General features: G+C 43.6%; 1 protein-coding gene across 2 annotated transcripts in view; it reads left to right on the forward strand.

Annotated features, from left to right (window-relative positions):
* Positions 1-22,767, forward strand: part of EPHA3 (EPH receptor A3) — a 231,260-nt gene that overhangs the window by 142,878 nt on the left and 65,615 nt on the right. For both annotated transcript variants that reach the window (XM_055802903.1, XM_055802904.1), the window contains exons 4-5: positions 8,587-8,742; positions 9,234-9,569. In XM_055802903.1, the coding sequence (XP_055658878.1) occupies positions 8,587-8,742; positions 9,234-9,569 (492 nt within the window). The remainder of the gene's footprint in view (positions 1-8,586; positions 8,743-9,233; positions 9,570-22,767) is intronic.

Raw genomic sequence — 22,767 nt, forward strand, 5'->3', positions numbered from 1 at the left:
GGCAAACAATCACCCCCTGTTGGCCTTTCTCTTGCACTCTCACATAGTGCTACCATCCGATGCAAGACAGGCACCCAAGGTAAGTGCTAGGGCGATGTAACCCGTGTGGCAGTTCGTTCGTTCTTCTTTATTTCTACTACCTTTCATATTGTTAATCTGTTAGTCTGGCCTGGTTCAGGCACAGGGAAATTACATAAACATCCCCAAGTTATGAAGATTGTTTTTCACTTCTTAGCTAAATCTCGCCTGGGAGGATTATTTTCCGTTGGGCTGGGAAGGAAACGTGCTCCCAAGAGCTTGTGGGACAGAGGGTGCCATGTCTACCAGGTCTGGTGGGTTTTCTCTGGGGGCGGTCGGGGGCTGTTTGGTTGGTCGGTCTTGTTTGTGGTTTTCGTTTTTTACAAGCTCTGGCAGAGAGAGGGGAGGTTGAGGAGAGACTAAACCAGAGCAGTACTGCAGTTATTCCTTCACGGCACTCTTGGCCTGATGTTAGAAAACATTTATTGTTTGAAGCTGTCGTGATCCTACGTCTAGTTTGACTTTGAGGAGTCCTTAGTGTAATTTTAATTCAAGGAAAAAGTCTCTCATTCCTTTTTATACTTACCAAACGGTCATTTAAACTTCCTTGTGTGTGTGCTTGTACAGCCTTACTTTTCAAGTTGATGCTGGTGGGTTTTTTTCTGGTATTTCTTTATTTAGATTTTTTTTACAACGCTTCTTGAATTAGGAAGTTATTTGTCATCTCAGTGTGGATTAAATTCAGTTTTAAAAAAACAGAATGTGGAATTTCTTTGTTTGACAAAATGATAGCTTAATGTATCTCAGTGTGTCCAGGCGTTGCTTCAGGAAAACATCTTGTTTAGGGAAAGGGAAAAACAGTGCTTATAAACATGGGCTTATTAAATTCCCTTTTTAGATACTGGTTTAAGTGATTCATCGAGTATGGGTGGAATTAAAGTAGAACTTTGTTTATTTTGCTTTAATTCTGAATTGAGGCTGTAGATCCCAATGTTTTCCTATTAAAGGAAGATTTCTTTTCCCCAAAAGAGCCTGCAAAGAAGCTGAAATGCCTTCTGCATTCTGAAAAAAAAATTATCTGCGTTACCCACAAGTGAGAACGTTTTTGCTGTAATGCTGGTTTAGACCTACTGTCTTTGACATTGCACTTTCAACAATCTTGCTGGTAGCAGCCACGGCTGTAATGCACTTTATAAAAGGAGCTACAGAAGCCTGCAAGGCATAACGTGGAGCTATTGCAGACTGCGGTTGAAAGGTGCAGTGTTATTCCCGCAGGATAAAGCTATCTCTTATGCACATATAATTAATATGTCTGCCAGTAACAGTTATTAAACAAAGAACAGGAATTGTTTCTGCTGAATGACTTGACCTGGGAGTAAAGCCAATTTAAAAAGCATCTGATTAAAATATGTTAGGGTCACAGATCACTATAAAATATGAAGGGGGGAGGAAAAAGCAGAAATTTACTCATGAGTAAGATTAAATACTACTGAATATGTGTTTTGTGCTAGCAGCAGCTTTCAGGTGTAAAAAATGAAAACTGTTCATTCCAAAGAGTATTTTTCTGGAGGCATTTCAGTGTCCCGTTGCACTGAAGCCGTGTCCCATGTACACCGCACAGTCCATCCTGCTGGTGCAAAGGCTGGAGGGTTGGGAAGCATGGAGAGCAGAGAGAACGTTTCCTGAGCCCTCAGATTATTGGCCTGTCACTGCCTAGTGATATGAAAGAAATTGCATCAGTTTTGTTAATTATTGATTTCTCCTAGCAGTGGACAGCTGCAGTGGTTCTTCAAATCTCTCAGCACCTTTGGCTGTGATTACTGTGTTTTCCAGTCTGGAGATGCAAAAGTACACATGACACGTGTTTTCTTCTGCAGTAGTTTGTGCCCCCTCCAAGATAAGCTATAGTAATCCCCCCCAAGATAAGCTATAGTAATAAAGAATTGCATTTTCCAAGCAATATTGCATGGCTAATAATAAAAGGAGCAGCGGGTGGGAACTCGCTTTAGTAATTTAAATGCAACTTTTAGTTTTATGCCTGCATCATCAGGGTAAAAAGTATGTCTCGTGCACAGAAAAGGCAGTTTGAGATTTTATTGATTTGCTTGTAACGCTTAGCCAAAATGGCTGGGTTTCTGCTGCTGGTCCCAGTGCTACCTGCTTTATAATTATTTCAGGTATTATGTATAGTATGCTGAAGACTATAGGGAAAACAATAATGTAAGAATATAAATACTAAGAATAATTTTAAGGTTTTATTTCCCCAACAAACAGAATAGAATCCTATGCGCAACGAGAGAAGGCCAATGTCCTTATCTCTTTCTGTGGCTGTTCTTACCTTGGTGTAACGGCGCCCATCCCCACCAGAGCTTTTCGCTCTTACTAAAGCCTTTCTCAATTTTGTTTCTCTCCTTCCCTGAGCACAGGCAGCGTACGTGCCAGCGCTGCAGCGCAGCCAAGAGAAAGCGTGCTCTGCCCCTGCAGCAGTGCCGTGCGTGGGGGTCCCTGCCTGCGGGCAGGCATCAGGGCTGCCACTGCCGCCTCCTCCTCCTCCTCCCTAGCAGGTACAGGGGGTTGTCGAAGTGTGGCAAGCGACATTCAGCCCTGTGCCTCTATTTCTGCTGCAAGGAGCAGTACTCAGCTTTGAGACCTACCCCCTTGAGTGGTGTCTTTTGCTTTATTGGGGTCTGGTGATAAAAAGCATACCTTACATTCAATGGAAACAAGAATGGAAAGCAGACTAGTTTTCCAAAGCCTGTTTGGGCTAGGTGGGTATGAGAAATGGTACTTAAAGGCCCAGGAGAGAGAACGGATGTGCACATATTCAGTGCTGTGGATTATGCGGCTTTTCATATCCTAATGGACAATGAGAGCTGCTGGAGACTGTTTCCCTGCTCTGAGGGATTTTGCAGGAAACCTGCGTTATAAAGTACCGCTGCCTGCTGAGCGGGGTGCCATCCTCAGCAAGGAAGGAAAAAATGAGGCGTTTTCAGTGGGGTGAATAACATGTGATACATGAGGGCGGGATGACTCAGGGCAGAATTCTGTCTTCATTTCGTACACGTCATGTACCTCAGCCAGAACTGTACCGTATCTATACTGTGTTATTTTTAGTGTCGCAAGAGTAACATGTGGCTGGATATAATTTGTGACAGCAGCATGAAGTGAGCAGTTTTGAAATCTTCATTTAAAGTTAATCACATTTTTCACTTTTTTGGGTGTTTCTCAAAGCTATAAACAAGCACAAAGAGGGAAAGAAATGATGTGCCTAAAGAAAATAAAACGGTTTTGAAAGTTTTATAAGGTTAATCTAGGCGGCTTGTTATTCCAGCCGTTTTCACAGGCTGACAGCCGTGTTACATCTCATTTTCCATCTACATATGGGTGGGTGGACATGCAATTCTGTTACTGGTGATAAACATAGTGCTGTTGACATCTCCAGAGCATGACCGTAATATGCGGAGTGAGAAAAAAGAGTTGGGTAAATGCTTTTAGAAGCAACTCAAGAACATTGCAATGATGCAAGGCTGTACGTGGGCATCAGGGCAAGCCAGGCCGTAGAGTTCACTTCCCAGCACAACTGCGCATCCAAAGGTCATCCTCTGGCTCCAGATCCAGCGTAAGGTCCTCCACTGCTGCTCCGACACTGGGAGCAGTTTGCAAAGCCCCTCTAACGCAGACCACACGTGGGTGAGGCTTCCCTGTCCTCTCCGCAGGGGACAGAAGGCTTGTCCCAGGATTTCTGTCATCTGCCTCGCTAGCGCGTGGTATAAGGAAATGTTAAGGTACCTATGGGCTGTACAGATTTATGACTGAATTCCCTTCTGCTCTAAATGCTTAATTTAATGGCACAGTGGCATCTTGCCCACGGGGCTGTGTTATTGAAAAGCAGAGGAACGAAGGAAGGAAACACTTGATTACTTGGTGGACGCTGTGTATATCTGCTTCCAGTGCCTTGCGATGCTTGAGCCGTGCCTCAGAGCATCGTACCTCTTTTCAGAGCACAAAAAGCAGAGTTCCTGTAGGACCAGGGAGTGTGGCTTGTTTTGCAAATAAAGTGTTGCTTTGACCTTGTGCAGGGAAATGGGCCCTGTCAGGGCTGGAGTACCGGGGCTGGGAAGTCATCTGCTCAGGCAGCGGGCTTAGGTTGTTCGTTGGTATTTACGGCTGGGAGTTGGTGATATTGCTCTCTGTATAGGGGGCTGCAGGGTCTGAATACCAAGATGATCCTATTTACTAACAGCTTTACATTTTAATTTAAAATTAATTCAGATTAAAATGAACCATTTAACCCTGAATTAGGACCATGTTTTCGTCTCAAAGAGCTTAGTCAAACAGGCAAAATTCACATTGCTGTTGAAAAGACAGTTACATTTCTTTAAGCAGTAACTACTATAGACTGCCTCATGCATTTGTTTTTCTTTCACTGAAATAACTTTCCCCACTCTTTGTCTCTGAGGCAGATTCATCAGTTATACCTTAAGGAAATTCATTTTCATACAGTAACAAGGACAACTGCAGTCCTGAAATTCTTACCAGTAGGTGACTTCAATAAAGTAAGGGTGGCTCGCACCCCAAAGAGATTGAAATGAGACTGCATACACTCTTAAAATCATATTGCAGTTTGGAGTTATCACATGAGTCATCGAGGCCAACAGGTAGTGGGCATCTGAATTGAGGAGACCTTCTTCAAAAGCAAAACCAGACAGCCTTTCCGTACACCTTGTATCATGGATGTAGAAAGTCACAGGGTTTCCTTTACTTACTTTCAGTGAGCCAAGAAGTTTTTCTTCCCAGCCTATTGCATCTGTTTCCCCTCACACCCTTCCCTCTTGTGAGGGAGAGGAAAATTTCTTCACTTCTAGAAGAAAATGTTGAGAAAAGCAACTGCTGTTCACAGCTGGTTCCCATGCTGAAATTACAGATTCTGTGAAGACTCCTATGCTAGTCCTTTTATTTTCAAGCTGACTGAAACCAAAGCCATGGTATTCACCTCAAAAAACCATACCTTCTTCTGTCAGTTCATGTAATCCAATTTTTCTGACATAAAAAAAATGAATACCTTTTGAAGTAAAGGTTTCATTTTTTCCTCTTGTATGTCAGAATTAAAAAATGACTAGGAAAAGAATAAGAATAGTAAGTACATTGACAACATTTTCTATTGGCACCCCCCTTTCTAACCTTCAATTTCAAGTATAATTGCTTTTTTTTTTTTTTTTCTTCCCCTCTTTTGGGCTATACTTGTGAATAATCTTAAACTGGTCTAACAGACAAAGGCAGAAGGCCCAAGACAGCCAGAGGGGAAGACGGGAGATTGGAATGCCCTCGCTAGAGCAGGGCAGGGCAGCAGGGATCTGCCCGGCTCATCGCCCTGCCCTGACTGCTCGCTCTGTCCCACACTAACAGAAGCGTGAAATGATGAAATCCCCATCCCTGGGGAAAAGAAAAGGGCTGATCTCATCTTACCAGGATGCTTCATGCATGCTCCTCTTTCTCACTCCTTTTTTATCTGGCCCCACCCCAATACTATGTTTTCTCAAATTACATCTACAAGTTTTCACCTGAGGGATGGGACATTTATTAATGAAGCACTTTGATTCCTTCCATTCTCTTCCTCACCCCAAAAAATCTGTCTACTTCTTACACAAAGTTGTTTACTTATTTTAAATTCATTGCCATATTAAAATGTCAGTGGTGGCTGCTTTGAAAGTGTCCCAGATAAACAGTCTTCCTGGAGTTCCATCCTACGTTCATGTGTTACGATGCAACGAATAAATTATGCTTAATAAGCAGTGGAAATTGTGTCTTGTAGGAAGACCAACCACATGACAAAGGTTCAGTTTTAGGTTATGAGTCTTTTTCCAATCTTTACATTAAACTACTATATAAATTATTTTAAAATGATACTGTACGTATTCGTGAATACATCTTTCTCTAATGTATGCTTGCCCATAAATATAAAAAAGTCCCTGCAAGCTGAGTAGATATGGTTAAGCCAAACCATTTGAGCTTAATACCTAGCAGTAAGTTTCCATGGGAAGTTTTGGTGAAAGTACTGTGTAATTAGCTGGAAAGATGTATTGTGAATATTTATTCCTTAATATGTTTTCTTAGTTACTAGTGCTGGTAAGAGCGGGGTTGGCATCCCTTTTTTTCTGGCTGGCTCATTGTCTGAGGGCCAGGAATGACCGTGCTGTGCCCAGAGACAATAAAATCGTTTGAGGCTCCTGTATCAGCCAGAGGGAGAGCGAAGAGGCTGGCTCTAGAGATGCAGCACAGGTATCACAGGCAGTACTTGGCAGGGAATGAGGTTTGGGTCTTAAAGGGCTGCAACAATAACAACAACAAGACCACAAAAAGCCAACTCTGTTTCCTGCTGCATTTTCTCCTAGTGGAGGTGGTTTAGAGGGGCTTAGGTTTCCTTTCTATCCTCTGTCAAACAGAAATCCCCAAACATCCTGCAGCCCTCGAGGGGATGGGTGCAGAGGTGCCGGCTGGAGGAGGACAGGCTGTGCCAGGGCAGGCGGGTCGGTGCCAGGCTCCGCGACCTTCGCCGCACGGTCATGTTTTAGCAGTTCTCCTTTCCCAGATTGCCTGTCGGGCGCACGCCTGGGAGGCGCAAGCTCAGGCGTGTTCCCTCGGGCCTCACAGGAGAGAGCTTGGGGCAGGAGGTGCCTTTCTTGGCTGCTTTGCTAGCGGGGAAGTGGGAGGCAGCAGCGGCAGCCAGTCGCTTCACCGGGGCTGCCAGGGGCTGAGGGGTGGCAGAGGTCAGCACTTCCCTGTGCAATGTTCCATGCCTCCCACGCTGTGTTCAGTGCAGGGTGAGGAGGGTTTCCTTTAGCCAGTGTTTCGGAGCAGGACATATGACTGTACAGGTGTTTGCTCTCTCTCCGCTTGCCGCTGCATTTCACTCAGGTGTTTGGCACCAGGCGCTAATCAACAAATGTGCCTGACATCCATCAATCAAGAAAGTTGCCCAGTATTCAGTTAGGGTTTGGTTATGGACGGTAAGGTGGAAGCTGGACATCCAGTTTAATACTGCAGCATCTCTCTCTCCTCCATTGCTTACAAAGGTCCTGGGATTTATGTTGGATTTATATTCTGATGTTTTTTTCCACCTCAGGCTGCCCATCCAAACACTGTTCTCTTTGGCCAGTGCATGAATGAACATGAAAGACCACACAGTCTTGGGTTTTATACTACATTTGTGCATCTCCATAAGCAGAACCATAAAGTGTGTCCCAGTTGAGGCTTACACTATGTCTGGTGGACCCATTCTATCGGTTTCAAATTAGTGTTCAAATCAGTGACAGGTTCTGGGCAATTTTATCTAAGCTTAACTGTCTGGGCTGCAGACATATAAATAAGTTGTGTTTTTCTTTGTATTACTCTTTTTTTCTTTTTTTTTTCTTTTTTCATTATATTTGTAATGGGAATGCATTGGGGTTTTCCTAGCGTGCTTGTGCATATTAGGCAGCGTTTGCCGTGGAACTGAAATGTAGCAAAAGGTGAATGCTTTTGAAGACATGCTCCCTTTTGTTCCATTATCTGTTTGTGTGTGGTGGGTGTAGGTGTGAGTACAGACCTGTGGGTGACCAGTGTCAGCCAGGATGGTTTTACTTGGTAAATTCCATTTGGAGAAGGATGCGTGTCTTGGGGAGAAGCAACAGTAGAGTCTGTTCCTTCTTATCTGGTTTTGGTGTGTCTTTTTCTAATTTTGTTTTCAGGTGGTGATACCATCTTCGTGGGAAGAAGCAAACAGTGTTCAGTGTTACTTCACTGCATGGGTTTTTCATAAAAAGTGATTTGCTAAATTCTTCTTTTCTGTAACCTACTTCAAAATCTGTTTTCTTCTGATGCAAACATAGCCCTCAATCAGTCTAAAATGCCACAGGAGTCAAAACAGAGGGAATATGCCAGTGTTAATGAAACATACCTCCCCAGAATTTTTCAGAAGCAGCATTTATGGGTTCAATCACCATCCCTAAGGGACTGGGTTGATGTAAAAAACGTCCTCCTTGTATAGACCATATCAGTTCCTGATAGTATCAGAAGCAGCTCATTGAACCTGATGCATGGTCCTTCAGAAATGGACTAGATCTTTCACTGGTCAGGTTGTTTGCTTGGTTTCAGCTTGCTTACTCCTGCTGAACTGAGGAGACATAGTTTGCAATTAGTGAGCCCTTGTAAGCAAATCTGCTGGCAAAGAGGGGATAAAGTTAGCTGCTTATGGAAGATAGGGCCAATGTTTTTGGACATCAACCAGAAGAGAAATAAGTGAAGTTCTCAAAATGCAACATAGAAAATGTTTCTTCAGTGGTGCAATACAGTGTTTTGTTTTCCAGGCAAAATTAAATGCAAATTCAAGCTGATCCATGAAGAGCTCTATTCTACCAAGAGCTTTTATTTCCATCAGCTTTCTCATTATGAGGAAAATCTGTATTTTTAGGCTATAAGCATCAGCAAAATGTGATCTACATAAGGATAGGTCCCAGGGCAGTAACAAAGTAGCATGTTCAAATCGAGGAGATGTCCATGGACTTTAAAATTATACGTGTTATTTTGCAGCTTGTCGACCTGGGTTCTACAAAGCCTCTGCCGGCAACGTGAAGTGTGCTAAATGCCCACCTCACAGCTCTACCTACGAAGATGCGTCTCTGAACTGCAGGTGTGAAAAGAATTACTTTCGCTCTGAGAAAGACCCTCCATCCATGGCTTGCACCAGTGAGTAGCATCATTGTGCTCGGGGCTGTCATTCTTGCTCCTCCGTCTGTATCTCAGCAGCTTGCTTGCTTCCTCTCATGTCCCATTGCAGTCAGCCATCCACTGCCTCCCATGTCTTCTTACATGTTGGACAGGCTACCAAAAATTGGTGGGCTGGGTTTGCTGTCTTTCTATTTTAATTTTCTCCTTCTTGTTCTCTGTCAGACTTGAGAAGGGGAGATATGATTTTGAGATTGCTACCAATATGTTCAGCCCTCAGTCCGGAACTGCACCCTGAGGGTACTGTCTGTCTATAAGAAAACATGGTCCTTGATAGCCTCAGGTAGACTACAGACGTAGTCCGGTGAAATATTTCAGGAGTCGCTACAGGAAATAACTAGAAGAGTTTGGTTATTTACAGTTTTGACTTTGGTATCCTCGCACCCTTGTTACTCCCGTCTCAGAGCACTACAGAAAATCTCACCCCTCTGATGTCCCGTTTCCTTTCATAGGACCGCCGTCTGCTCCAAGGAACGTTATCTCTAACATCAACGAGACGTCTGTTATCCTGGACTGGAGCTGGCCTCTTGACACTGGAGGTCGGAAAGATGTCACTTTCAACATCATTTGCAAAAAATGTGGAGGAAACATCAAGATGTGTGAGCCGTGTAGTGACAACGTGCGATTCTTACCCCGTCAGACTGGACTCACCAACACCACGGTGACGGTAGTGGACCTTTTGGCACATACCAATTACACTTTTGAGATTGATGCAGTCAACGGGGTATCTGACCTGAGTACACTTTCCAGACAATTTGCTGCTGTCAGCATCACAACTAATCAGGCTGGTGAGTCTTTCTGATTACCCTTTCTTTGTTCAAAACTACTGAGATGTATGTACCTTTGTTGCCTTTCCTTATTCCGCAGGAGTTGCTCTGACGGCTCGTGTGCTAGGGTAACTAATTGACTTGAATATGCTGGTAAAAGTAAAAGCAGAAACAAACTTGTCTCTCTGTCAAAGGACCTGGCAGCACGACTGTTATGATTAAGTCCTAGTTCCCAGTTAACTGTCTCTAATAGCAGACTCACATGATTCCTTAGCCAGAGTGTGTTTTATTAGTAAAACCAGATTTTAATAAAACACTCATTCCAATAATCCTCAACATAAATTACTGTAGTAATCTTAGTGATTAATTTTGATTAAATAGAAGTGAAAAAATGCTTTGATGTTAGACATATAAAAAGCTAACATTAAATTAGAGAGGTTTAAAACACAGGGTTTTTTATTCCCCCCCCCCCCCCCCCCGCCCTTTACAAGTTGTCTCACCAATGCTGAATGATTACCAACGTGATGGGGGTATGGAGCTGAATACTGAATTAGGTCCTGGTGTCGTAGCTGAAGGTGTACGAAGAGACTGCTCTGCTTCTGTGGAGACTTACTAAAGTCATCGAGGCGCTGCCTGAGCCCAGCAGTACGCTCTGGCTGTAGGATCGAGCTTTTGTCACTGCTGCACTGCTCTACCATTTGCTTCTCATTTGGCGAGGTTCCCTTTATCTGAAAGATGTGAAGAATTTAGGCTCTTGGCTGACATTTGTTTAGGTACCATTTTACTTGGAGTGATGTTTGCCAGAGGAGAGAAAGACTAGATCCTGAAACTTCTGTTGTTCTGCTCCCTGTGGTTCCCCGTCAGGAAGCTTTGTGCTGAGAGCACGCGTGTGTGCAGTAAGTCTTCTCCCACCTCCTCCCAGCCCACGCCCCATCCCCTAAATACCTACCTTTCTGTCTTCCTCGAAGCACAAATGAGGTTAACATTCTTCTGAGCAGACGTTCTCCTAGCGAGCTCTGTTATGGCAATGGTTTTCACTGTAGAGGATGTATCTCTTCTCCTCAGTCACAGAGCAGCTTCAGTGGGAGGCATCAAAACGTGAGAACAGGCTGTTTCCTGACAGCAGCCGTCACATTTCCCAACACGCTGGAGGACTCTCTAACTATGCAGCAGGAAGGCAGAGGTGACTCTACCCAATTGAAACATCTTCTCATGATCTCTTTCTCATCTAGGCGTTGACTTCAACTCTGAAACTCCTATTTTATGCCCATTCCAAACAATTTGCTGCTGTTATGGTTACATTTTTTTGGATATTTGTGTCAGCGACTTCAGCAGCCTTGTTTAGTTGCTCTCTTTTCTCCTGGTTTTTGGATCAGAGATATTGCCTTTCAGCCTGTTCATCACTGTAGCAGGTAGAAATCACCTGGGGACACTCCAGAGAATGAAGTGTCCAGGATCATTGAAAAGCATTTCTCTGCAGAGGCCTCCTGCTTTGCAGTGTGCTTCCCCGGGACCCGCAGCCGGCTACTTTTGCGCTGCAGTCCAAGGGGGATATTGATTTTGTTTGGGAATGCACCATTCCCATGATATGGCAGAGTCAATGCATTTCTGGCAATAGCAGCCTTGTTTAATGCAACCCATAGGCTGCTTAAGCAATTTGTTTGTTTTCTGCTTTTATGTGTAGCCTATTTTTGCTTTAAGTACTTTTAGGTGGTCTGGGTTACTACAGGCTTAATTGTGCTCTCTCTTGGTCATGCCGATTCATTTACTATATTAGAATTCCCCTAGAAGTTCTGCAGATTGCTCAAATGAGATCTTAAATACGTATGTAAGTAATACTTTAAAGTATAATTACAAAAACACAGTTTCTCTTGCACTGCCTTCCTGGTTAGATCACAAAAGGGACACACCAGAAGGATATTTTTAGCTAATGTCATATTTAAAGACCAAGGCAGGAGGTAGGGAGAGAAAGTCTGAAGATCTTAGATTACATTATAATTAAGGGTTTAACTGGGAGATGTTTCAAAAAAGAATTAAAGCACCATTCAGCTAGATCTGGTAGAGAATCCAAAGATTCCAAAAGCCAGGCATGACTCTAGGGCTATTATTGCTGCTGATTTAGGTACGTTCCTTCAAGGATGGAGGTATGCACCAGCTGGATAAAGCTGGGGTTAAAGGACTGAGCTTGGCTGGCCGCAGGGAAGCAGGAGAGGTGGATTGCTTTGGGAGGTTGTTCTCTGGATGGGGTATCACGGCGGGGATGCGGTTCGGTACGGCCAGGCAGATCCTGGGGACAGAGCCCCTGGCAAGCGATGTCAGTCAGTAGGCTGAGAGTTTCGGAGAGATGATGAAAAAGTAGAAGGTCCCTACAACCCGAGTCTCCTCAGCCTCTCCTGAATCCAGGCTATTTCTTTTCTGCCAACCTTGATTTGGAAAGCCTGTACCCTTGCAATGGGTATGAAGAAGTTGCAGTTTTAATCCTGGATTTTCAGCATCCATGTGCTTTTTTCAGGCACTGTCAGGGCCAATCCCAGCTTAGCCAAAGCTGTTCTGCAGAATGTTCCTCATCCACCTCAAACACTGGTTTTCAAGTGTGTGAGTTTCCCAGAGCCTGAGGCAGAACTGCAGAATGTTTTCTGTTTTCTAATGAAAAAAATGTGATTTCTGTGGCAGTTCTCTCGGTGGCAAAAATCAGATGTTGTACATCTTTACTTCAGATGAACTCAGTTCAAGACAGGCATCGCCTGGCGATATGTTTGCCAGGTCTCTGAGCTCCAAAGGCCTGCCAAAAATCAAACATTTCTTTTCATGTTTCTCACCATACACATGGACATTTCTGCCTATGAATCCATCACCAGCCTAATAGATCAGAATGCGCATGTACTAATTTTCAGTAATGCAGCAATTGGGAGGTCTGCCAGAGTGTGTTAAAATAAATTCAGCTGATGGGTTAGAAGTCGGTCACTTTGCACAGCAGCTCCGTTTTTATATGTAAACAGATCATACACACACATGCATGCACATATTTTTAATTAATGTGTATGCATAGATATCTACAGGCACGAAAATGGTCACCTTAAATGTTGCTGAAAAATTCACTGACACCTTTATGGTGACTCTCAGTTCCAGAGCCTGTAACTAACAATCTCAATAGGATTTTCCTGGAGAGTTTTCCAGTCTGATCTAGAAGTGTAAGAAAGGTGTGCTTCATTTTCATGTATGAGGTTTGAAGCATCCAGACTCTGATTCTGCTGGTGCTGTGAATGCCAGAAGGATAATACATTTTACACTACAAAACTGTTGTAAAGCCAAAATCTAGTCCCCTGAACTGAGGGAAAATTCAGAAAATGGATGGGCTTTTTTCTTCCAACTGTCTGGCCTGAGTTTTGCTGGGCTTTTATGGCACTTTGTTTTCCTTCCCTTTCAGTGAAAGTTAATGAGCAGACACCTCTGGAAGAAAAAAAAAAAAAAAAAAAAAGTCTTGCAAAATACTGCTGGACAGGTATGACACTGCACTATTTCTAATTCCTGTAAGTCTTTCTGTCTTTGGTGTGGAAGTAAAAGAGAAAGGGCACACGTTTCTGTTTAATTTAGTTTGTTCATCCTCTTTGATATCCTCTCTGCACCATAATACCTGCCTCCAGTTGCCGCCTGATACAGCCTCCACCAAATTACATTGAAGCATTCTGCTGCTACCCGAAGAAAGCTTTCGCCTCAAGTCAATATGTTGCACCGCGCAGATGTTATCTCCTAATAACACCAATCAACCCTGTTTAGAAAGGGTCATTGGCTGTGAGGGGCGAGGATATGGAATTCCGTACCCCGGAGGTGATGTGCTAATTGTTAGTGTGCCAGGCAGAGAGGCTGACAGCCATGCCATGCTGCCTGCCTTGTTGCTAGCATCATCAGCTGTCTGGGCACAGTTATTCTGGGTTTTCTGGGGTTTCTGAACACAGTTTATGTGCTTTTTTTAAGTGCATTTGTCTGTGAAGACCAAAAAGTTGTCCGTTCCTTGGAGCTTTATAAGTAACCCAAAGGGAAAAGACCATCCAGTCCAGGTCAGGGCAGTTCTGCGTTTACTGCCTGTGGGCTGTGTCAAGCAGAAAACTCACGATGGAGCCCAAGGAAGTTTTAAATGGAAACAAGGTGTGGAATTCACTGAAGAAAGACTTAAGATTTGGTAGGGACAGCACGATGATGCTACTGGATAATCAGTTTACAAAGATGAGGGAGGAGGTTTTCCAGTGTGAAACACAGCCATTGGGTCAGGGACCTCTGAGCTGGATATGTTTTGCAGATGCTGTGTGAGAAAGTAACAGTTTTTCTACCCAATCGCTGCTTTTATGGCATCACACAGTGTCATACAGGGTATGACGCAGGAATGCTGAATGAAAAGATTAATATTTTCACCAAGGACCTAATTGACTTAACAGCACTTTAAATAGACATGTGCTCTGCAGTGCTCTTTACAATCTAGAGGAGACAAGGCAAACTTCCAGCACATGCAGAAATCTGTACCATTAGCAGATGCTGATCTATCAGATATTGATCAATCAGATAGGACTTAGGAAGGCTTGGCTATCCCACTGGTATCCCAGCACACACAGTGCTGTCCTGTCCTTTCCTCCCCGCAGATCTGGTGAGAAGGTTCACCTTATGAGAAATGGTTCTGTTTGTTTAATCTAAAATCTGTTTGCTTAGTTTTGTTTAGCTTTGTATGCGTTAGTTCTAGCAACTATAAACTCAGGCAAACAAGATGATAGTGGCATGTCTAATAAATAATAAATACAGTTCTCGCTGTATTTATTGTGTAAAACAAAACAAATACTGAAAGCATCCTCAGCTTGTGGAAACTTGGGGAAGTCCCAAAGTGAGCAATAACAAATAAACCTTGTTATGTTCCTGAAGGGAGCTGCACTTCCTATCTAACAAATAAACACGGTGTCTCTGCAAGTACATTCCATGTAAGTCTGTTGGATATAAGCATATACCTAAGGATAAAAATGTATTTAACTGCTTAAAAGCTAAATGACCTTTGAAGGTTCTAGTTTTACCTGGAGAAGGTGTTAGAATTGGTTTGTAAAGAATTCTTGTTCTAGGTCTCTTCCCCGAAGTAGAGTAAGATGATGTGTAAAGTTGATAACATTTCCTCAACAGTCACATTTTTGGCACTGTGAAGAAGCTGAGAGTCTTTGCATTTTCCTGACTTTCCAGAATGTACTTCTGGTGAGCTTCCTCCAGCATGCTGTTTTCACTGTCTTTAGCATTCCTGTAGCTGCACCCGGGGAGGACTAACCTCACGTACCAGTACATGCTGGAGGCCAACTGACTGGAAAGCAGCTTTGCAGAAAAGGCCCTGGAAGTCCTGGTGGAGCACCTGGGGCTGCAGTAGGAAGAGCAGCCCTACCAGCAGGTCGAGGGAGCTGATCCTTCCCCTCTGCTCAGCACTGGTGAGGCCACGCGTGGTGTGTCCAGCTTAGCCCTGGCCCAGTACGAGAGAGACATGGATAAACTGAGGCCAAACCAGTGAAGAGTCACTAAGGCGATTAAGGGAGAGGAACATCTGTTGTATGAGGAGAGGCTGAGAAAGGTGGGACTGCCCGTCCTGGAGGAGAGGAGGCTCAGGGGGATCTTCTCAATGTCTATAAAGGCCTGATGGGAGTGTGTAAAGACAGAGATGAACCAGAAATAGCAGAAATTCTGTTTAAACGTAGGAAAAAACTTTCTTAATCAAGTGTGATTGAGCAGTGGAACAGGTAGCCCAAAGAGATTGTGGTGTCTCCATCTGTGGAGGTACTCGAAACCCAACTCACCAAGATCCCGAGCAACTGGCTCTGGCTGCCCCCGCTGAAAGCAGCGGGTTGGAGGAGGTGGTCTGCAGAGCCCCCTTTCTGCCTCAGTCCCTCTGCGATGGTTGTGTGCAAAGGGGATAAGGGCAGCTGGAAGGACGACCAGGTAAGGGACTGATCAGTGATCACTGTTCTCTTTTAACGCTGACCTTGGCGTTTAGGTAGCAAGGCCTTCTCAATGGCATCTGGGGGAGTAAACTCGCTCACTCAGGTGGGAGAGAGCGTAAACCTGTGGGTGCAGAGTCTGTAAACCTCAGTATCCCTGCTTCAAAGAAGTTCAGAAGAGTATTGTGGAAACATGTTAGGTTTTTTTCTTTTATTTGGCAATGATAACCTCAAAACTCTTACCATTTCTCACAGCATGTAAAGTTCATGCATACATGAGTATGGATGTGTGCAGTAGGATTGGCTTATTTTATAGAATACCACTGTAAGACTAGATGGCTTTAAAGGGAGAGATTTGATTTGCTTAAATTGCCTGTGGGTTACTGCCTCCTTCCTAAGCTTCTTCATCAGAGAGCCTGTGGGATCCAGTCTTATTCATCCCTGTGTTGTACAGCATTATTGTATGCCACGGTACTATAGCAAACAGCTATGGTGCTCCCCCTTGGAGTCAGTAATGAGTAAGCTGAGACATACTTTCCACTAGCTAGCTTTCCCCATGTGAATATTAGGATGCCTGATTACAGGGGGAAGCGGTTTTAAATTGCATGTGAACATTTCGCACTTGTGTTGCTCTAAGAATTAAGGGGGTTTTTCCTACTTTTTCATGTTAAATTAATTGGGACACTCTAAAGGAAGAGTGCCCATTTTGGGACTTGAACTGATCTGAACAAATTACTTGATAAGCAAGTTATGTTACACTAGTATGGTTTTACTGTGGAGACAGTTTATGTTTGAAGATGTCTTTGGGCTTCCTAGCTGTAAGAACCACGCAAGCTGTAGAATATTAACTGCTGTCCCAAGGGAGCTTGTGTGTAGTTTTATCATTAATTTCCATGTAGCATATCTAAACGGGTCAGGGTTGCCAGGTGTAGGGTAGCAAATCCAGTTGTCCAGGTTAGACCAGAGGGTCCACAAGGGCAGAGCAAAGAGAGTGAGCGAGATCAAACCCCTGTAAAGGGTAGGTGGAAATAAGGGGCGTAAGTGTGTGACCCTCTTTTTGCAGCAGCGTTTTCCTGGATAGAGCATCTCCTCTATACCAGGCTGAATATTCAGTCTCCAAACCCCAGCTTTGCATGTCTGTCTTCTGGAGCTCTAACCCCTTCCAGTATTTCCAACATGATTCAGTGTCCAGTGCCACTAAAAGCACAGTATAACAGCTTTAAATGTAGTTTTAGGTTTGATTAGTTCTTAAGGCCTTGTAAACCAAGGTCTCGACAGTGCAGCTGTGAATGGTGGTAGCAACTGAGTTCAGCTACAATAAGCCAGGGTCAGTGCTAAATCGATTCTGCAGAGTTTTGTGCTGTCACGTATCCTGGCATCAGGAGAGGAACAAAGGGAACATGTTGTAACAAGAGACTCTGACAAACTCTGCCCTCAGTTCAGCACAGCTCTTCCACACAATCCATGTAGGATTCAGATAGTTGGGGGAAAAAAATAAAAAAAAATATTCTGGTATAAATAGGAATCTGTGCTTACCTGCTGTACAAGGAAATGCAAAGGAAACACAAGAGGCTTTTGTGGGTTAAATTTCTACTTAGAGATGTCAGTCTTTTCCTAGTAACTATAGAAAGTGGTTATGCTCCTCAAATGAGTACCTAAAAGTGCCTAAACCTGAGGTTTGATGTTCCCCCCCAATTCAATTGTGCACTTGTAAAATGTTGATTCCTTTCTCTGTGTGGCTCTTTTCATATAGGAAGCTATAAGAGAATAACCACCCCTGGATCCAAACCCATGCATATATGCACAGCTATAGTATAAAGGATAACAAAAACCCCCAGGCACACCCTGTATCATCTCAGGCTTGCCTAGAAGAGCGGTAGTGTGTGATTATCAGGAATCTGACCCTTTTATTTTTTGTATTTCTAAAACTTACAAAGCAGAACAATTCATGTAGCCTGTTTAATCGTCTCGCTTAATCATTTAACTCATGCATGAAAAGGTGTAGGAAAACAGATGACGGCAATAGTAACTGAGCATGTGCCCTTCTGCACGGCAGCATTAGGTCTGGCAGGTGACTCCATCATCCATTTTTCTCTCTCAGTTTTTCTGGCTTAATGAATAACAATGCAGTAAAACCACATCAACCAGGTATTTTCTTCAGGTGTAAGCACACAGCCCAGTCTGTTACATACATTGGATTAAATTTGCTTTTACTCCTCTTTCTGCCTTTTTCTTAAGAGGATTAGCTGTCAAGCCTGGACATTCTGAAACGCACAAGGGCTGAGTTTGTTTAAGGAGAAGGTAACCGATAAGGCACTACGGAGTTTTTACAAGGGGCCAGGATGAAAATCGTTCAGGAAAAACTTCAGAACAAAACTGACAACTAGGTACAGAAATTAGGATCATTGGGAGGATAGTCTCAAAGGGTAGACGTAGCTGGTTTGTAATATCTTGATCCACGTGTCACTTGCAGACTGAAAATTTCAAACTGTCCTTTAGTTTCAGCTTCGGGGGGGTGGTGGTGGTGGAGGTAAACATTTTAAATGGAGAAAGAATCAGTAAATTTTTCACTTTTGTTGGAAGCAAAGACTCACTTGGCTCCCAGGAAAAGCTGTTAAAAACCTCGTCAGAACTAGAATTCTATTTGCCTGAAATCTACGGTTTCAAGTGAATAAATTCAGCATGAAGTTGAACACCAAGCTTTATTTCAATGTGTATCTTTGATTACATGCAGGAACTGTGGTGCTATTTATATGTTCAGCCTCTATTCTGTTAAGCTAGACTGCACTGTCTGCAGCAACTTGCAAATGATGTGTGTTGTTCCCTGTTTAAATAAAATCCATATTTAGAAAGGGTTGTGTACACTTTACAATCTATATCCCAAGACAGGTCCCTTCAGTAGATCTGTCTTCTCAGAGACAATTTGAGAAAGCCACAGATGTTTGGTGCACGATATATTTCTTTCTTTCCCTATGGTCCTTATAAAAAGGACAAGAAGATAGACTTATTAAAAGTGAGCTAATGACATGATGTAGGGAGTCTCTGGTTCACTGACTGTTATTACAGCTGTGCCCCATTACGTACCGAATACCTAGGACATGCTTGGTTTTTTGAATGACATTTATCTTTTGAGTTTCAAACATTCCTGGCATAAATAAAGATTTTACGCTTTTCAAATGTGTTTTACAGTTCAGCCCAGAGGCTATTCAAGGATCATTTTAACTCAATAAAACTCCTCCTTTAGGGATAAAAAAAAGGGAAGTGTTTTAACAATGTCACTCCATGCATAGCCTGTTATTAGCTAGAGACATTCTGCTTGCAAAGCCTTTGATCCCTTTTCCCCTGAACGTCAAGGAAGCTCTGCCGAGGCTTCAAAGTCTGTGACATACATCGGTCCCTTCTGTGCGCACACAGGCCTCGTGCGAACGCTCGCGACCTTAGGGAAAGTTCGCAGGTGAAGTTTGTGGCTCAGCTGGTGTTTTTTGCTTCCAGTGCTTTTAGCTACCTTTTCCAGAGGTCACGGTGAAATTGTGGATCGGTGGATAGCGGCTTTCTCTCCTCCTATTGCGGTCTTTAACCTGAGGCTCTGTGTAAATACTCGTTTAATATCTTGCTTTGGTAAAGTGGTAAAATTAAAGAAATGTAGTTAACAGGATGCTTAGCACTCAGTTAAATAGCATCCCTTAGACTTCTGTCTCTCCCTTATCTGTACTAGTGTTCTTGGGAATCACTGAGGGAAATGGTCTGTGTTCCTCTCGAGTGTAAACAAAACCATCAACTTCCCTTCTTTCTTGAAGCTATTCCATCTAGACAATTTGTAGGCTGGGGACAGCCGGGAAAATAATGTTACTTGTTTCTTTGGGTTTGGGGACTATTCCTGTCCATGGGAATTCTGAATGTAATAAGTATTTTTAAAAGCATTTTAATATAAAACCAAATTCTAGTTTCAAAGTTATGCACCCCTGCCTGGTACAGTCTTCACATAACATGCGGCTTTGGTTTGACTCACGCCAGCTACGCCTGTGCCATCCTGCTCGTCAGGACAGGGACGCTTTGAAGCCAGTAGACCTTTTCCTGGAAGTTAAAGAATTTGTTTCTTCTCACTAGTACCGACTTCCTAGTGTCAGAATTTGTAAACTTGACATCAGAAATCCCTCAAGGAAATTATATTTCTTTGTTTCTTTTTACTTTTTTTGCGGTGTCTAATTCTACAGCAGAATACGTGTGCAAGTTTTCTTTCTAGCATTTCTTCTAGTAAACTTTGTTTCTTTGTTTAAAGAAAATGCTTTAAACCAAACAAAAATAAAGGTTAAATCATCCCAAAATCCAAAAGAAAGTGAAAGGAGGTGTGATCACCTTTCAAGTCTTTTCCATCTTTCCATCCAAGGAGATTCTCATTAACCTTTGCAAAAGCGATTGATCCCTAGCCATCTGTGAATGTACCAGAGAACGACAGAGCAAGAAGTTTGAGAAATAGTATTCCCATTTATAGCGGTTTCTGACCAGCTTGAAAAGATTCTGTTGGAACTTACTGACAGAACAGTTCGGGAGCTCTTGGTGATTTCTCAAAAGGCGAGAAATACTTTATATCATAGGTTAATTATCTGAGGATTGTCTTCTCCAGTTTTGGATACTGGCATTTCTAGAGATGGGTCTTAAGTTTCCTTCTGAAATTGTGAACAGGATTCCTCTGGTTGAGGAAATAGCCAAACATTCACAGAAAGGGGAAGCCCACTCAGGACCTGACTGATGATGTTATGGACACAGTGAATAAATTCTTCTTTCTGAAAACTTCGCACCGGGAAGCCCGAGGCTTTAACGTCGTGTAGAGTACTGTAACAATAGTGCAGGGAAGGCAAAGCAAAACTGTTTATTTTAAACTGATACAGTCTTAAATGCATTCAGTGAAAACTATGAAGTATTGCAAAGCTCCCACCATCTCAAACAGAGAACAGAAAGAATAACATTTGTGTTATGAGTACCTATGGGCTGAATCCTTATGAAAGCATATATGGCATTTGTCTCCTCTCTGAAATAACAGCTGTGAACGCCATGGCACCATAATTTTCAATTTCTGAAGCGAGTGCCTTGTGCAGCCTGATACTTCCCAAATGGACATGGCGTTTCCGTGATATATTACACATGTGTTAAACATATGAGCAAGTCCGACGTTTTGTTTGCTCTGTGGAAGGCATTTGCTATCTCTTTTAATAAAAAGAGGGAGAAATGAGACCATGAATGTGCAACACGTAATGAAGTTTGCTTTTAATTTAGAATTTATTTGTAAGAGTGAGAAATGAGCTCTGATAATCACTTGTCCAGTGACAGCTGCTGCCCAGAAGGTTGCCTTTCTCCGCACTGGAGAGCAAAACCAAGCAGCTGCCTTTCAGTGTAATTCCTGCTGAAGCTGCTTGTTTTCCCCTTTCCAGTTCCCTGCCATCTTTCCTTCACAGCACCTGTGCAATGCCTGCAGCCGCTCTGGAGTCTATAAGCACAGGCTGGAACCCACCAGCTTCCAGATGCATTTGGGTACTTCTGCCATAATGCAGGCAGCCATCTGTTAAAATAGCCATGAACAAATCAGTCTTTAAAGTTTCTGGGAGAAGCACACGCAGCTGCCCCACACAGCTTTGTTTCAGCCAGAGTTAACTTGTTTCCGTGTGTCCTTAAAGCTTCGTCCTTTTTCTTTCCGTCCACATTTTGATACGTGTAAATGCCCGGATCTTGATAGCCCTCTCCCAAAAACTGGGAACCTTTTCACCCGCTTCCTTTTGATTGCACCCTGCTAGGATCCAGCCTGGATGTGGTCTGAGGGTCCTGCCCGCTGACATGGCCTCTTGCCGTTGGGACGGCTAGAATCCCTAATGCCCGGTCTCTGGCGACAGGGAGGGCGCGTTGCCTTCTGGCTGACAGTCACTTAATGATGTTACAGAATCAGATGACATTTTACAGCCCAAGTCGTAAAATTATATTGAGCCTGCTTCAGCTCAAGGAAAAGGTGCAGGAACACAAACACGAGTACTGTGCTAGTTTAACTACGTGTCCTGGAGATTAAAGGGCAGAGGACTGCGTCTGCACGCGTGTTGAAGAGGTGGGTAATTGTAGCTGGAAGAGGAGCGCGTAGGGTTTAGCAGGTTTCCAAGGTGTTGTTAAAGCGTAACTGTTTCCTCCTCCTCCTGACTCCTGGGAGGCACCTGGGGGGATGCAGGGCTGAGCAAGCCTCCTTGGAATGTGCCTGTGGGATCAGCCCTGCTCCAGCACAGCCGCCCAGAGGGAGGCAGCGCCTTTACCTGCACTTGACGGGGAAAGGAAACAGTAATGCAATCAGAGAAGGGTTAAAGTAGCGCAGCTCCTACGTTCTGTGAGCAGGCTTCTGCAATAAGCCCCTAAGATGTTAATCCGCAGGCTAGACGTTGGAGATGTGAGGGATCCGAGGGCAAGCACAGCAGTTCATACAGACATCATGTTAATGTCATCATGCCACGGAGATGCGGCGTCATTACACCGATTTGCGAGTCATGGCTTAGGGCTCCATCACGAATTGAATGGTGGTTGGATAAACCTAAAGGTGGAAGGGCTGGTTCACAGGACCCCAGATGTTGGGTGGCTGCTGCTGGAGAGAAGCGCGCGTGCGGCGGCGTTATGGGCAGTGCCGGGCTGAGCTGTGCATGGCACCTAATGCTTGCACCGGGGCAAGTTCTGTCACTTGTCCTGACGCTGCAGGTGTGCCTCCAGTTCCCTAGAGAGACTGCCTCTAAGCCAGAGCGCCATTTGTTCGTTCAGACGTTGGCGTTTCTACTTTAACTTGTATGATAGCTTTGTGGTTTAGACACCGGTCCCCTAAGACTTACAGATTTGGGTTTGGATCCCAGTGGATCCTGCTGTCAGAGGCTGCGGGTTTAATTTTCAGATTACGATCTTTATTTATTGCTCTTGTTCCACATTACCTCCTAGAGGCATCATAGGCATTAAAGAAAACTTATACATTATATCCAATTACAGTATTACGGTTAGATAATATAATCATTGGGTTTCTAAGGAAAGAAGAAGGAACAAGCCTTCCGTTTATTCAGCAGTGCAGAAGAAGTCGTAATTTGGTAAGATAGTAATTTTTGCTGGCTCGGATATGTTCTTGATCACTATCTTTCAGCATCGCTTGGAATATTTTATTCTCAGATGCTGATTAGCTGTTTGCAAGCAAAAGCTGGAAGTGGGCAGGCCACGGTCATTTTCAAATGAAATCCTTCCCTAAAATTTAATTTGTG

Source organism: Falco peregrinus, chromosome 4, assembly GCF_023634155.1.
Source record: "Falco peregrinus isolate bFalPer1 chromosome 4, bFalPer1.pri, whole genome shotgun sequence".
Classification (NCBI taxonomy): Eukaryota; Metazoa; Chordata; class Aves; order Falconiformes; family Falconidae; genus Falco; species Falco peregrinus.